The 14495-nt window shown below is 40.3% G+C and overlaps 1 protein-coding gene and 1 long non-coding RNA gene across 2 annotated transcripts; one reads left to right on the top strand and one right to left on the bottom strand.

The window, feature by feature from the left end:
• Positions 1-5182: 5182 nt before the first annotated feature.
• Positions 5183-7539, top strand: LOC140763432 (cytochrome P450 86A22-like). Its single transcript, XM_073101624.1, has one exon. It carries the CDS (start codon positions 5758-5760, stop codon positions 7339-7341), a length of 1584 nt encoding a protein of 527 aa, XP_072957725.1. The 5' UTR covers positions 5183-5757; the 3' UTR covers positions 7342-7539.
• A 1317-nt stretch (positions 7540-8856) lies between these two features.
• Positions 8857-12895, bottom strand: LOC140763433 (uncharacterized). Its single transcript, XR_012104825.1, has 3 exons — positions 12756-12895; positions 11375-11420; positions 8857-9356 (listed from the first exon to the last, which is right to left on the bottom strand). It is a non-coding gene; the product is annotated as an uncharacterized lncRNA (long non-coding RNA).
• Between the last annotated feature and the right edge of the window lie 1600 nt (positions 12896-14495).

Here is a 14495-nt window from a genome sequence, read left to right as displayed (position 1 = left end):
GGACGCCGTATCATGCTACAGATGCAGCAGCTCCGCCGCCTCGACCGCGTGGGCTCCCCGAACGACCGCCCACACCACCCCACGTCATCCCTTCGCTCGGTGCCCTACGCCAGCCTCGTCGAGGGGGCTAAGAACCCGGGCGACGACTGCGCCGTCTGCTTGTCGGGGTTCGAGATGGAGGAGGAGGTCAAGGTGATCCCGGCGTGTGGGCACGTGTTCCATGCTCAGTGCATCGACCGGTGGCTGGTATTGCATGACTCGTGCCCGGTGTGCAGGTGCACCGTGATATTAACTGGTGAGGTGGTGGAGGTGAGCAGTGGAAGTAGTACCAGCAGTAGTGTAGCTGAAGTGGAGGTGGTGGAAATATTGGATAGTGGAGGAGAAGAGGATTTGGATGTGGTAATGGTGGAACTGCGAGGAAGAAGACATGATGACGAGGAGGAAATTGGAAGTGGAAGCCTTGGACGCCCAAGGTGAAGCAACAGCATATGAATTGGGGGTGGTGGATTGCCATTAAAGCTAGCATTAATAACTTCCATCTTCTTCTTCTTTTCTCTTTTCTTGATACCATTAGCTAGACCATTCATGTGTTTGGATTTGTTGGATGTATGATAGTGGATTTCTTGCATTAAGCCATCCAGGCCCATTTGATTCCAGTATTTGAAAACCATTTTGTGCAGTGGATTCCTTCCATTGATTTGGCGTTTGCTTTGGAGAAGATTATAATGAGAAGTATTGTTAGAGTTTATTTTATAAGTTAGAGGCCAAATTGGATCAAAATATTATTTCTCACAAGCTTCAGACAGTTGGCGCATATTGATATCGATTGACATTGGCTTGATAGACCTTACTAAATTAAATAATCATTTTGATAGTCAATAGCATATTCATTATGATATGTAGATGGTTTTCCTTTTGTTATTGTTCTTGTTCTTGTCTAAGTATATAGAGCATCAATCTTGCCATGTACATTTTGCTTGTTCTTTTAAATTCTCTGTTGACTTTTGATCCTTCAATATCTATTGTTCCTCCCACCGTTTGCTTGTCCAAGCAACCAAGAATGATATAAAGTAAAAGGGCATTATATTCTAACTTGTAAAGCTTGCCTTGTTTCGTTAACCATAGGCATATTAGAACTTTAATTTCTAACACTATTTCTTTTCTATGGAATCACAATAACCAAAGTGATGCTGCCCGTTGAGATGAAAGAGACAAAATAAAGAGTTCTTGATTTCTTTTAATCAAAATAGACAATTCTAAAATTTTATATTAAAATTATTATTATTTAATTTAAGAAGAGGAAATGCTAATAAGTTTAGCATCTTCTCTAATATATAATAAACAGTAATCTGATTAACATTTCGTATGTGGCAACAATAATAAAGAAACTAAGGCATAGTTTTTATTTAAATAATTCTAATAAATTGTTAATAAATTTAGTGCTTGATATATATCGAATATGAAGAGATAATAAGATTGACATTTTAATTCATTATCTTATAGATTAGTGTTTCTATCTGAAAGTAAACAACGATCTTATCAGCATTTATTGAAAACTGTAGTGAAATAAATCTCTATATTAAGTTTGGGGCGTTATTAATTTCAGTAAAAAAGTTTGAGAAAGGGCTAAATTGAAGCCAAACAAAGATGTCATCAGGAAGTGGTTGATCGAAGCACATCCGAAGGACGGGATTGTGTGACAGCTATCACAGTGCTAGGACAATTTGGGCCACGAATTAGCTAGGTCCATGAGATCCACTTAGCCCAATTGGCTTAAATAGCTCTCAAATTTCAAGAAAAATGAGTTGGACTACAAACTTCATTAAAAGAAGGAAAAAAAAAACATAAAACAAAAATTTAAACTTCCTTGGCCATCCATTCTGTGATCATGAATGATCACCAGAGAAAAGCTTCATATTTCACCTTGCCAGAAGAAGAGTAAAAGCTCTTAAATATAAAAATTCTTATACATGTATATATAAATATATATAAACATCACTACAATGTAACCTCACCTAGGACCGTCAAAAAAGCTCGGGGCTTGTGAGGCTCATGGACTCGGCTCAAGCTCTAAATGAGCCAAGCGAAACTATTATATTAGACTCGAAAAAATTATCAAGCCAAGCTAGCACTAAGTGACCACTCGCTTAAGCTCGACTCAATTAAGGCTCGAACAATATTATATATATATTGCTTATAACTGTTGGATCTTAGATCCAATAGTTTGTATGATATGTATAAGTTATAAAAAAAACCCTAGCCTCCAAATATTCTCTCTCCAAATTTCTATCGGCCAAACATCACCACTGAAATCCTCCTCAAACCTTCGTCTTCTCTGTCCACCTCCACGACTCTGCCTTGACGATGATGATGTGGGGAGCGGTGGTGGCGAAACCAATGGCGAAGAGAAAGACACAAAGACAAATTCAAACGTCGAGGAGTGGAGCATTGTCGGGATGCAACGTGGTGCACGATCCTCGTCGAGGAGAGAGCCGTTGTGGTTGTGATGGTCCACATCGTCAAGGAGCAAGTCTACTTCTTACCTAGACAATCACTTCGTCGTCGTCCTCACCATCGATGCGCCAGTGAGATCTCTCTCTCTCTCTGAGGTATTTGTTCGAATAATTAATGATGGACGTCCGTCGCCATTCTCACCCTTGATAGCTGCTTTGTCGGCGAGATCTCCCCTTCGTTGTCGAACTCGAGCTCAAGCCTCATCGAGGTGGAGACGAGCAGAGTTGAGATGATCTTTTCCAACTCGAGTTGAGCTATGGTTTTCCACCTCTCAGGCCAAGTTGGTCCCAGTTTGCTCAAACTCGGCTTATTTACAACCCTAAACTCACCGACTACTAGAGAATTAGATTTTATTAGATAATTTATATTGTAAATAAAAAAATGAGCTTATGAACTTAAGCAGTTAAAATATATATATTTTTATATTTTTAACACTTACAGAGTAGATCCCACAGTCCACACCCGTCTACCCATTTACGACTACCAATTAATTAATAAGACACGTCTACGCACTACAACTACGAATTAATAAGGAATAGACAGCAGATCCACAGTGCAGGTAGCGAGAGTTGTGTGGGAATTTTGAATGCCCAGACCCCACTTCGCCAATACGGCATTTGTGCGGATGTGTTCGAACTAATTAGCTAGCTATCCAAGAACGACAAACTGGAGTAGTATATGCAAGTTGCCTCACAATTTCTTAGTTATGGAGTACTTTCATGCCGGCTATAAACGCTTAGGACGATGGCCAAGACAATCATATATGTTTCCATGTCCAATATATACATATATCTTCCAATAATTCAAGCATATTACATTATTATCTCCCCCCACATGAATACAAGAGTAAACATTTATCTCTTTACACACTAATTATAACACGTGTTAGGATCATACAAATTAATAGCCATCATGTCCACAGACCAACGATTTTTGTTTACTTTTTGTTGGTGATTTGCATTTCCTACGTGTGATCTACGTTAATATTTATGAACAATTGGACACGGTAAATTGTTGCACATTTACACCACTACTGTTTGAAGATCATAGATTTTGAACGATTATAAACATAATCTTTTTTCGTAAACGAGAATTGATTGGGTTTGTGTAAGCTTGTTTGGGCTGACAACAAAAAATACCACCCATTTTTAAATATAATATTTTATTTATTTTTTGTTGTATATATATATCTAGACCCTCTTAATTAAGTAGAAACTTTTATTAAATGTCAATGATATTTATTGTAGAAAAGAAAATAATATTCAAACAAATACACTAAAGGTGGATAAATAAAAAGTTTTTTAAATTCCAAAAAAAAAAGAGGAGGCTTCCGAGTTACCTTTCCCAAGATCAACTCAGCCGCACCAGTGACCACTGCCATCTCCTTCCTTCTTCTTATCGTTTGACTTCTCTCGACTCCATTAGAATGCGCATACGTTGATCTCGCACTGCTCGCCTCCTGCAAGAACGCAAACCGAGGAGAAGTAGGGTCAACTCCATCCTATAACTCAGACGCGTGTCTAAGTTTAGGGTCACCCATCCTCTTCGTCCAAGGTTCGACCAAGTGCTTTAATCTTTACGTGCCATCAAAACATAAACAATCCCATGCTGGAAGATGCATTAGTATACGTGGCATCCTAAGTGAGCATTCCAGGCCCATGTCATCTGACTACACAAACTTCATGGGTCGTGTCATCAGACACACGGGATTACGTGAACGTAATTTAGAATCAAAAGAAAGGTGAGTTTTTAAGCCAAACTACTGTTGCTACAGTTATTAAGAATCGTTATATCGATCCTGTAACTTTTAAACAATGTAATAATTTGGTTAATCTCTTTGCTCTATAGCAATACTTTAGATGAAAAACTTAAGAAATATTAGGGATTAATCTTAGGAATAATTGTAGTAAAATTTTCGAGGTATTGTTCGTTCTTGTACACACCTCCTCTTTGACACTGTTAAAAAAAAAAATTCAAACGATTATTTTATTATCAATAATTATCTCTATCTTTCCTCTAAAATAAGAAAATTTAATAGGTTATTTGGATCTAATTTTGAGTCGAGAATTAACCACCCCCTGGTTTGGCGCCCATGTATTGAGAAATCGAGAAGACTTTGAAGAAGTATTTATCCTCTGTAGTTCCAGGTTGTTGATCAATAAGTGCGACGTCCAGAAGCTCAACGGCAGCCACACCAACATATCGGTAGTTATGCCAGCTCGGACTCCCAGAGCTTCGAATATTAAACAAAAAAGCATAAAATTAAAAGCCCGCAGAGAACGCCGTTAGCTACACGACACAACCGTTATCGACATGATTGCCACGTAGGCTAACAAGTGGAGTTGCATGGCTGTTTTTCCAACAGGCAAGTGTATGAAATCCGAACCGAGCCGAGAAAAGGGAAAGTTATTATAATAATTTTAGCGCCTTTCACCCTCGTTGGTGGGATCGGTCACCCAACTCCAAACTGTCACACCCAAAACAAAAGACCATAATATGACAAAGAGCTTAAATCAGCATCAACACTAATCAATACTGTTGGCCAGACTTTATCTTCCCCATTTTCTCTCTCTATCTCTCTCTCTGCCATGTCTCCCCTCCTTATATTCTTTGTTTCCCTTCACTTCTCTCTTCATTCTTGAGAGAAATAGAGGAAGAGGGAGAGGGAGTAGCCTACTTTATTGCTCTCATAATAACTCTTCTTCCACCCAATCCCATTTACACTCCCCACCACCTCACATTGAATGCCAGGAATTAATGGAGGCCACCCTTTTCCTGCATAATTAGGTGGCATACAGGCCAGTCTTGCTTGTCCACCCCCCCTCCCACTGCGATTTAAATCTCGCCTCCAAAGTTGCCATCTACCGTGCATCAGCCAGTAGGACACAACGCACCACAGTTCCTATTTCTCTACCCCCATCGAACTCTTACGGCAATTAATGGCATCTTAAGCAGCCATCCAACCCAGGAGTATATGAAGGAGATAGAAGTAGTGAGGATAGTAGCTGGCGAAGGGATCAAAGAGAAGCATATTGAGGTGTATTAAATGCCTCTTATCACCTCCACAACCCTTTCTATAAATCTTACCTCCTATCCCCAGCTCTTCTCACTCCTTTTCCTCTCCTCTTCTACATGTGATCAGTGACCCACTGCTCCCTTTGTCTTTAATCATCATCTACTACCGTTTACTGGCTATAACTTAGCCTACCGTTTTACTTGGTAGATAATTCTGTCTACGTTGCCATGGAGCTAGGAACATGGGTGGTGATGGTGGTGTGCGTCGTAGCCTACATGGTGTGGTTCCGGCGGCTGGCGAAGGGGCTGCGAGGGCCGCGAGTGTGGCCGCTCCTCGGCAGCCTCCCGGGACTGATCCAACACGCGGAGAGCATGCATGACTGGATCGCCGACAACCTCCGGGGAACGCGAGGCACGTATCAGACCTGCATTTGCGCCATCCCGGGTCTCGCCCGCCGTGCCGGATTGGTGACCGTCACGTGCGACCCACGAAACCTAGAGCACGTCCTCAAGGCCCGGTTCGACAACTACCCCAAGGGACCCACGTGGCACGCCGTCTTCCACGACCTCCTCGGCGACGGGATCTTCAACTCCGACAGCGACACGTGGCTGTTCCAACGCAAGACAGCGGCGCTAGAGTTTACAACACGCACGCTCCGCCACGCCATGTCACGGTGGGTGTCGCGCTCGATCCACCTCCGCCTCATCCCCATCCTCTCCGACGCGGCCGAGTCGAGTGGTTCGGTGGATCTTCAAGATCTCCTCCTCAGACTAACGTTCGACAATATCTGTGGCCTCGCCTTCGGGAAAGACCCGGAGACGCTCGCCCCGGGCCTGCCGGAGAACGCATTCGCCATGGCGTTCGACAGTGCCACCGAGGCCACCCTGCAGCGGTTCATCTTCCCAGAGTTCGTCTGGAGGATCAAGAAGTGCCTCAACCTCGGTATGGAAGCCACCCTCGCCCGCAGCGTCGCACACGTCGACCACTACCTTTCCGCCGTCATCAAGGCGCGCAAGCTCGAGCTCAGCTCCGGCTCCGACCACGACGACCTCCTCTCGCGCTTCATGAAGAAAGGCACCTACACCGATGACTTCCTCCAGCACGTGGCGCTCAACTTTATCCTCGCCGGCCGCGACACCTCTTCCGTCGCGCTCAGCTGGTTCTTCTGGCTCGTCTCCACCAACCCCCGCGTCGAGCGCCAGATTCTACTCGAGCTAGCCTCCGTCCTCTCCACCTCCCGTGGGGCCGACACCGCCGCGTGGCTCGCATCTCCATTAGCCTTCGAGGAGGTCGACGGCTTGGTGTACCTCAAGGCGGCGCTATCCGAGACGCTCCGCCTGTACCCCTCGGTCCCCGAGGACTCTAAGCACGTCGTTGCCGACGACGTGCTTCCTGACGGCACATTCGTGCCCGCTGGCTCGTCCGTCACCTACTCCATCTACTCCGCCGGACGGATGAAGTCGGTGTGGGGCGATGACTGCCTCGAATTCCGCCCCGAGCGGTGGCTCTCACCGGACGGCAAGAGATTCGAGCCCCAAGACTCGTTTAGGTTTGTCGCGTTCAATGCCGGGCCGCGGATATGCCTCGGCAAAGACCTCGCTTACCTGCAGATGAAGTCCATTGCCGCCGCTGTGCTGCTCCGGTACCGCCTTGCAGTTGTGCCCGGCCACCGCGTCGAGCAGAAGATGTCGCTCACCCTCTTCATGAAGCATGGCCTTCGGATGAATGTGCGCGACCGTGATCTCAGCCCGATCATGGAGGAGCTCCAGAAGAACTCGCCGGCGGTGATCGTTGGAGCTGCAACTACTTAAAGTTTACTATTTTTGGAATTGGTACGTGGGTTGGTGGAGTGTAGATAGATATAGTAAGTAAAAAAGCTGGTGTGAGTTAAGAGGAAGTGAAGAATTTAATCCATATTGTGGCGTTTACTGAGCTCATGTTAGGAGCATATTAGAGTTTTAAATGGACTAAAGGATAAATAAAGGAAGCAAGGAATGTAACAGTTACAATATTTGTGACATGAATGGGCCAACATTGTTAGAAAGAAGTTTTTGGAAGAAAAGATCTTTGGGAGTAATCAAAGACATTTGTTTGAAAGCTCATCCGGATGGGTCACAATTAATTCAGAAAGTTTGTGGGAGATAAGATCTTCAGAATTAGACAAAGACATCAACTTCATCCATGGGGTTTTTGCTAGTGATCGCTTTCAGACAGTTCTTTAAGCCCGAATTCACGTTAGAGAAAGTATAGCATAATAGCGTTCAGTCTTACGAATGATGAAATCCATTTCCTGTCACCTCTGTAAGAACTATTTGAGCTAGAGCTCTCAATTGGACCTAAGTTGAGTAAAATTCATCGAGAAATAAACTTAGTAGTGGGGAAATGTTAAGTAAATAATGTAGATAGTTAAACTCATACATTTCAGTGTTAAACTGAGGTCAGTTTCTTTAGCAGGTCAGGAAGAGAGAGTGAAGTTTGAAAGACTACAGTTTTCAGGTGATAATTTAAATAATATCACAACATTAGGCATCAAATAAGATGAACTTCAGAAAAAAAAAGGTTCAAATAAATAGACTCAATTTTAGTTTCATGAATCATGTCAATAGAGTCCACAGAATTAAATTCTCGTCGTATTACTTAATTGAGACCCCATGTTTTAAGATGCAAGAGCTCTAAACCATTTTGCTTTCCTTCCACAACAATTCAGAGCAATGTGACACTCCCAAGTTGATCTCTATCTTCCTAACTTTCTTCCAGGTCGGGTCATAACTCGGATCCAACTGTCATACTTACGAGGATAAATTAGAAGTTTAACTGGATCCAACTATTTACCCTGTTCTGATACAAAGAATCCGACACACTGAATGACACAAGAATGTGGAATGGTTTCCTAATATCTGTATGCGGTCAATGGGCCAACTTACCACTCTACAAGTCCACAAAAGCAACATAGTTACCTGGAACCTAATGGAAGAGTAAATATGAAACTCTATATTAACCTTAGCTGAGACTCGTAAAACTGTTGAAGGACTTGGACCGGATAACGATCACTCGTAATAAACCCATGAAGTCTCTAATTATAATATATTGCAGCTGTCATGGTCCTCTGGCCCATGCTTTCAGACCAGGGGTATGACTCACCTATACACAAATTTAATGAAAGAGTTGGTTGTAGACAGTCCCAAATGGTTGTTTTGGGGCAGGGTGTTAAAATTGAAAAGCATTAATAAAAGACAAGCATACATTCTGGCTATTATGTTCAATGTAGTGTCTTCCTAGATGAAAAGATTTCCACCATGACAATGCTCCTATATTTCACTGCAACAGCTGATCATTTAATGTCAAAAACAAGTTGTTGCTGAACAGCTTGAAATAGCCACACAGAGAAAGATAAATCAATGACACTCTGAAAGATCCAAGATTTGATTGCCGAAAAAAATTAAATGAACCATTCAAGATTTAACGGACAAAATTGTTATCAGTGTGCCTTGTAAACGGGGATGAACAAGGGAAACTAATTGAAAGACAAGGAGATCAGAAAGCAACAGAAACAGTATCATAAATATGGTGTAGCAATGCAATACGATGAAGAAATCCTCTTGAAGTAGAGCAACTATTGATTTTTGTCAAAGAAATACTTAGGGCTTTGCTAAATGACTAGTAGAACCTAGGTTGCAGACAACAAGAAAATATGCTACCAAGGAATATATTAGTACATCCTACACATGTAATCTGAGGTTGAAGCACTACTATCCCACATCCCCTTCCAATTCTCACCCTTCATCTGTCTTCCAAGTTTCCAATGCTGGAAACACTTGCTTTTGGCCTGAACATATTCAAGAGATGATTGATTATGTATCGACCCTTCTAAACAGGATTATATTGCATATGCATGTAGCTGACATCCATTCCCTCACATTTCCAAATTTTTAGGACTCCTGCTCTCCTATGATGCTCATACTTATCTCAATGGTCACAGTCTCACAGACATGCAAACCATCCCATTCAACTCCCATTCTAACCTTTGAATTGTAGTATTGTGCCAAAGGACAAATGGGTGGAAGATAGCCGAAGCAAACCTTAACACCCTCAAATAACACCAATGGGTTAGTAATGGACAAATGCAACCAATTTGGAGAAAACTCTAATATGATGCTAATAGTAGACGAATAGCTATCAAATACTTCTAAACAAGTATTAGACACCATATTGTAAATAATCTTAAGGAACAAAAACGATAGAGAGAGAGAGAAAGAGACAAAATTTACGTAGTTTGACAATATATCTACATCCACGAGTGGAGCAAAACTTCAATATACTAATGAAATCAGCAAATGCAAAGAGTTTCTTCAACTCTAATATCTCTTAAAACAACGATGGCTAGCCTTCTTAATTTCTCTCTTAAGCATATAATCTCTAAAATCCTAACTTTAGTATTTATAGGGCTGACAAAAGCTAAAGAAATGAGCATTCTAATGCCCGCAAAATTCAAATCTAGAACATAGGATGGCGTTCAAACGCTTATAGAGTGCAAATCTTCTCAAACTTTTGCGTTCGAACAGCCTCAAGGGACTTTTAAACACCTCGACACATGAAGCATGAAACTCTTAATTTGAGCCGAACTTTAACAATTCTCCACATTAGCGAGAACATTAAAACTTTAACAAATTACTCTCCGCTATTGTAAAGTGATTGAAACTTCCCAAAATGCACCGCCTACAACTTCGCATCGTAAAACGTCAAATCCAAAATTAGTCAAACATGAGTAACATTGATCAAGTCCAAACAATGTTAAAACATGACCTTTATTACCACTTTCGTGAACATGTCTGCAAAATAATCTGCAGTCTCAATTTTGTAAAAGAAAATATTTTTTTCCTTCAAGATTCTCCTCACAAAGTAAAATCGGACATCGATATATTTTGTCCTAGTATGATAATTTTGATTCTTTGTACTTTGACTATCACAATATACCTCCACCAATTCTTAATATATACCAAAATTATTCATCAAGCCAATCAACCAAATAGTCTCATTTATAGCCTGTCACTTTTATATACTCGGTATCTACAATAGATAAAACAACCATCGACTGCAAAGTAGACCTCCAGCACACCAGTCCTCTAACAAGTGTTAATATATATTCAGTAGTAAATGAGCATTTGTCCAAATCATCTGCATAGTCCGAATACACATACATGATAAAATGTAGACCAAATTTATTATGTTTTACATATTTTAGTCCAACCCAAGAATAATTATATCTACATGCATTCAAATAGGCCCTAAAGGCGTTCAAACACAAAAAAAACCGAGAGTATTTGCACTCTTTAGGCGTTCGAACGCCACTCTACATTTCGAATTTGAATTTCAAGTGCATTCGAACGGCCTACAGGCATTCGAACGCCCCGCGAGATTTCTCAACTTAAGTCAGCTCTATAAATTCTGAAGTGAGGATTTTATGGCTTTTATGCTTAAGAAAAATTTTGAGATAGCTAGCCATCATTGTATTGAGGGATATTAGAGTTGAGAAACTCTTTGTCCCTCTCTTTTGTCTCTATTGTCTCTATTCTTGCTTATTACTATTCCATCACTATTAACAACCTATTAGAGTTTTTCCTAAATTGTTTTGTTTTACCATTACTATTTCATTGGTTATATTTAGGGGTGAAAGTTTTGCTTCCTCTTCCCTCACCCATTTGGCTATTAGCACAACACATCTCACTGTCTAAGATGCCAAAATGCATTGACCATGAGAAACCGTGATCGATGAAGTAGCTGCTGAAAAAGGTTGTGTGAAAGATATAACAATTTTTAAAGCTCATATGAAGTTAAGAAGCATACCTTGTCTCACAATCATTGTCCCTCGGCTATTTCATTTCAAATTGTCCTATTTCAAAAATAGCACCTTAAGATATATAAATCTGCCTTTTAAAGAGCTAAATATGCAAAAATTCAAGTTGTATAAAAGACATTCATAGTATGCTTGAAATTGATAGTTTTATCATGGTTAGAACAGCATAACTCCCAAGTCCACAGTAGTTTCAAGTATCTTTTCTTTTCGCATCGGCAAATGAGACAGCTTCAATGTACCATATAATGTGGTCATTGTTGGTGTTGACATCTAAATTAAAATAAAACTCATAGATGAATAGGATTTGCTATGAGTAAGGTTGGATTAAATTACAATTTCCTTCCAAGATTCATCATGATTAAGAATATATAAATCAGAGTCAGAGAAGTTGTAGAGCTTCATTTGCACATTTACGGTGCTAATACCATGCTTAAGAAAAATTGAAAGACAAAGATCAACCGAGGACCTCAAAGTTGGTTAGTTCATTAAACTTTCTATAAGAGAAGTAATATTCTTATTAATGTTATCTCAATTCTGCAAACCATTGAAATTAGGGAAAATTACTAGCCCTGCATCGTTCAATGTAAAACTCTATGTGGTACTCGATAATGTTGAAGGCCAATAAGAAAGGCATAGATCTTAAGGAAGAAGGAAATGCTAAAAAACAGTCTACAGATACACGGCTAATTTGGGCACAGAATGATCAAATATATCAGATTGCTCTTCATCTTCTGAGAAATAACTGTGTTTATACGTGCAGCAGTAGCACAAGGCTTGACCACATTTCCTCAGAAAAACATGAGAACATTTTAAAATTATCACTGGATTCAGCAACAGATATTCCAAAAGCTCACCTCTCTAAAGATCCTAATCATATATCATAATATTCCACCTCCAACAATGATATAACTAAGACAATGTGCTCGTAAACTGAAAATCCGCGGGAGAAACAAAGAGATCACAAAACTCTTACTCAGAAATATTCTTTCACAGAGCATCTAAACTTCATCGCTATCTTTCCGAGTTCGCGACAATGTTGAAAAAAAAATCGTTCAGCTATACGACTCCATCGGTCTTAATTTAGTTCCAAGAACCGAGTATAATTCAACTTTCCCTATTTATCCCACGCAAGTGAATTCAAACATTGTAAACCCGGTTAAATCCAAGCCAAACTAGATGAAATGCTTATATGGCTTAAAAAAAGTCGCTGAATCCCAATCTCTCTTTAAATGTTCCAGGGATATGAGAGAGAAAACTATGAATGAAAAAATCCAAGATCCAAAAGGCATGGAACGATCACAATCGAGGCCTTCTACTAGAACGCAGGCAAGCGATTCAAGCCAAGGAGAAGAGAAGGTAAGAAAGGATTACCATATTAGGTTTTACTCTTCTTGCGATTCCGAATAGATCACCGGATCGCGGTGAAGGAAGCCAAGGAAGGAGAGAAGCCAAATGCCCTTTTTCCCATTGACCCTTTCCCTCCATGACGATCGGAGAGCGTTTTCAAGTACCAAACGCCCGCGACAACTCGAAATAATTTCCCTTCCGATTTGACCCCTCTTATAGGCCGCTTCGAGATAAGGGTCCATGAGCTAAGATCCAACGGCCCAAATATTTTAGCTCGTTTTAGCCCAGCCCATAATTAAAGGATGCATTTAAAAAAAAAAAGAATAATTATAGGATGTATTAAAAGAATTTCCACCATTCAGGTGCTTTTTTGCAAAAAATCTTAAATTGGATGATTTTTCTGCAGCTAATCAAGCGTTGCCACGCACGCCATAGTCCAGACGCAGGAAATTCCTGCAGTCCTAATCATGGTGTCATGTTTCCAACGACGGTGGTAGGACACTTAGGTAGGTACATATCTTTAGATAATGATTTCCAAACGTACATTTCCTTTTCTTTAGTACGCCATGCATACGACGTTCAAATATTCAAAAACACGTCACATGTGCCGAGTTATCCGGCTAAGTAAATATCAATCACGTATAAATATATATATATATATATTAACAAAATTAGCCATCATCAACTCGGAGATATAGACTATTACATATTCTATTAATGATACCGAGGTGATGTCTTCATTGTCTTGGGGTATTTGCCACAGTTTCAAGACATTGACGTGTCTATAATTTTATGCAATGTTGCAGAAGATGCAACGAACCATCATCGCGTACTGGCCTCAGATAATAGGTCAATGCTTCGAGACCAAATCAATTGAACCATTAGTTATTGTTCCTTTTAGATCTTCTTGCTTTTGAGACCAACATATATTGACCATCCCTTTTCAAACAAATTTAAAGAGCGATCGTTCCTTTTTCCTGTCACTGTCGTTGCTTCTGTGTCCCAGAAGTAATTAGTTTGATTCTAAAGCTTTGGGATTTGTTATTAGTAATCGGTAAAGTTAATTATCAAAATTATTTTCAGTGTTTTGTATGTTTAGGTGTGCTGGGGACTATTAAAATAATAGACATATCAAGCTGAGGAAAAAGAATTCATCACTATCTCAAGAACTTATTAGGAACCAGGGAATATATTGACTACGATTGATGACCATAAAATGCTCCAAACCCACTACTACAGTGTTCACCACTAATGATTTAATTATTCACCACTTAGGATTTAATTAATCACAATAAGATGACCAGCTAATCCATGCAAAAGGGCAAATTAGTAACCAGCCTCGAAAACAATTATTTGACTTGTATTCAAAACATCATCTCCATTATTATAAATTCGCCTACTTTTCAACAAATAACTAAATTAATTTTAATGTTTATATCATATCTTATGTCAACGAATAACAACATAGTAATTTTAGAGCCTTTCTCAGGGAACACAAATCATCACACTCGTTTATGTGTTGCTTACCCCCCCCAGTGGAAATTCTTTGACTAGAAACCCAACCTCCTACCATGGGTCCCGCAGAAGTTGAGGTAAATATTTTGACACGTTAGATCGGAGTCTCTCCGGTAGTCGGATGAGAGTCTCAAAAGTAAACCCACTTATTCAATTTCTTTATTACCGTATGGACACCTCAAGTGGATTGTATAGATCAGGGAGGCTGAAATATGTTTGATAACCGATAAAATAAGGGGTGACAGCCAA

The sequence above is a fragment of the Typha angustifolia genome, chromosome 7 (assembly GCF_048772165.1).
Source record: "Typha angustifolia cultivar Huaian chromosome 7, ASM4877216v1, whole genome shotgun sequence".
In the NCBI taxonomy this organism is placed as follows: Eukaryota; Viridiplantae; Streptophyta; class Magnoliopsida; order Poales; family Typhaceae; genus Typha; species Typha angustifolia.
This window is presented reverse-complemented; position numbering and strand designations above follow the sequence as displayed.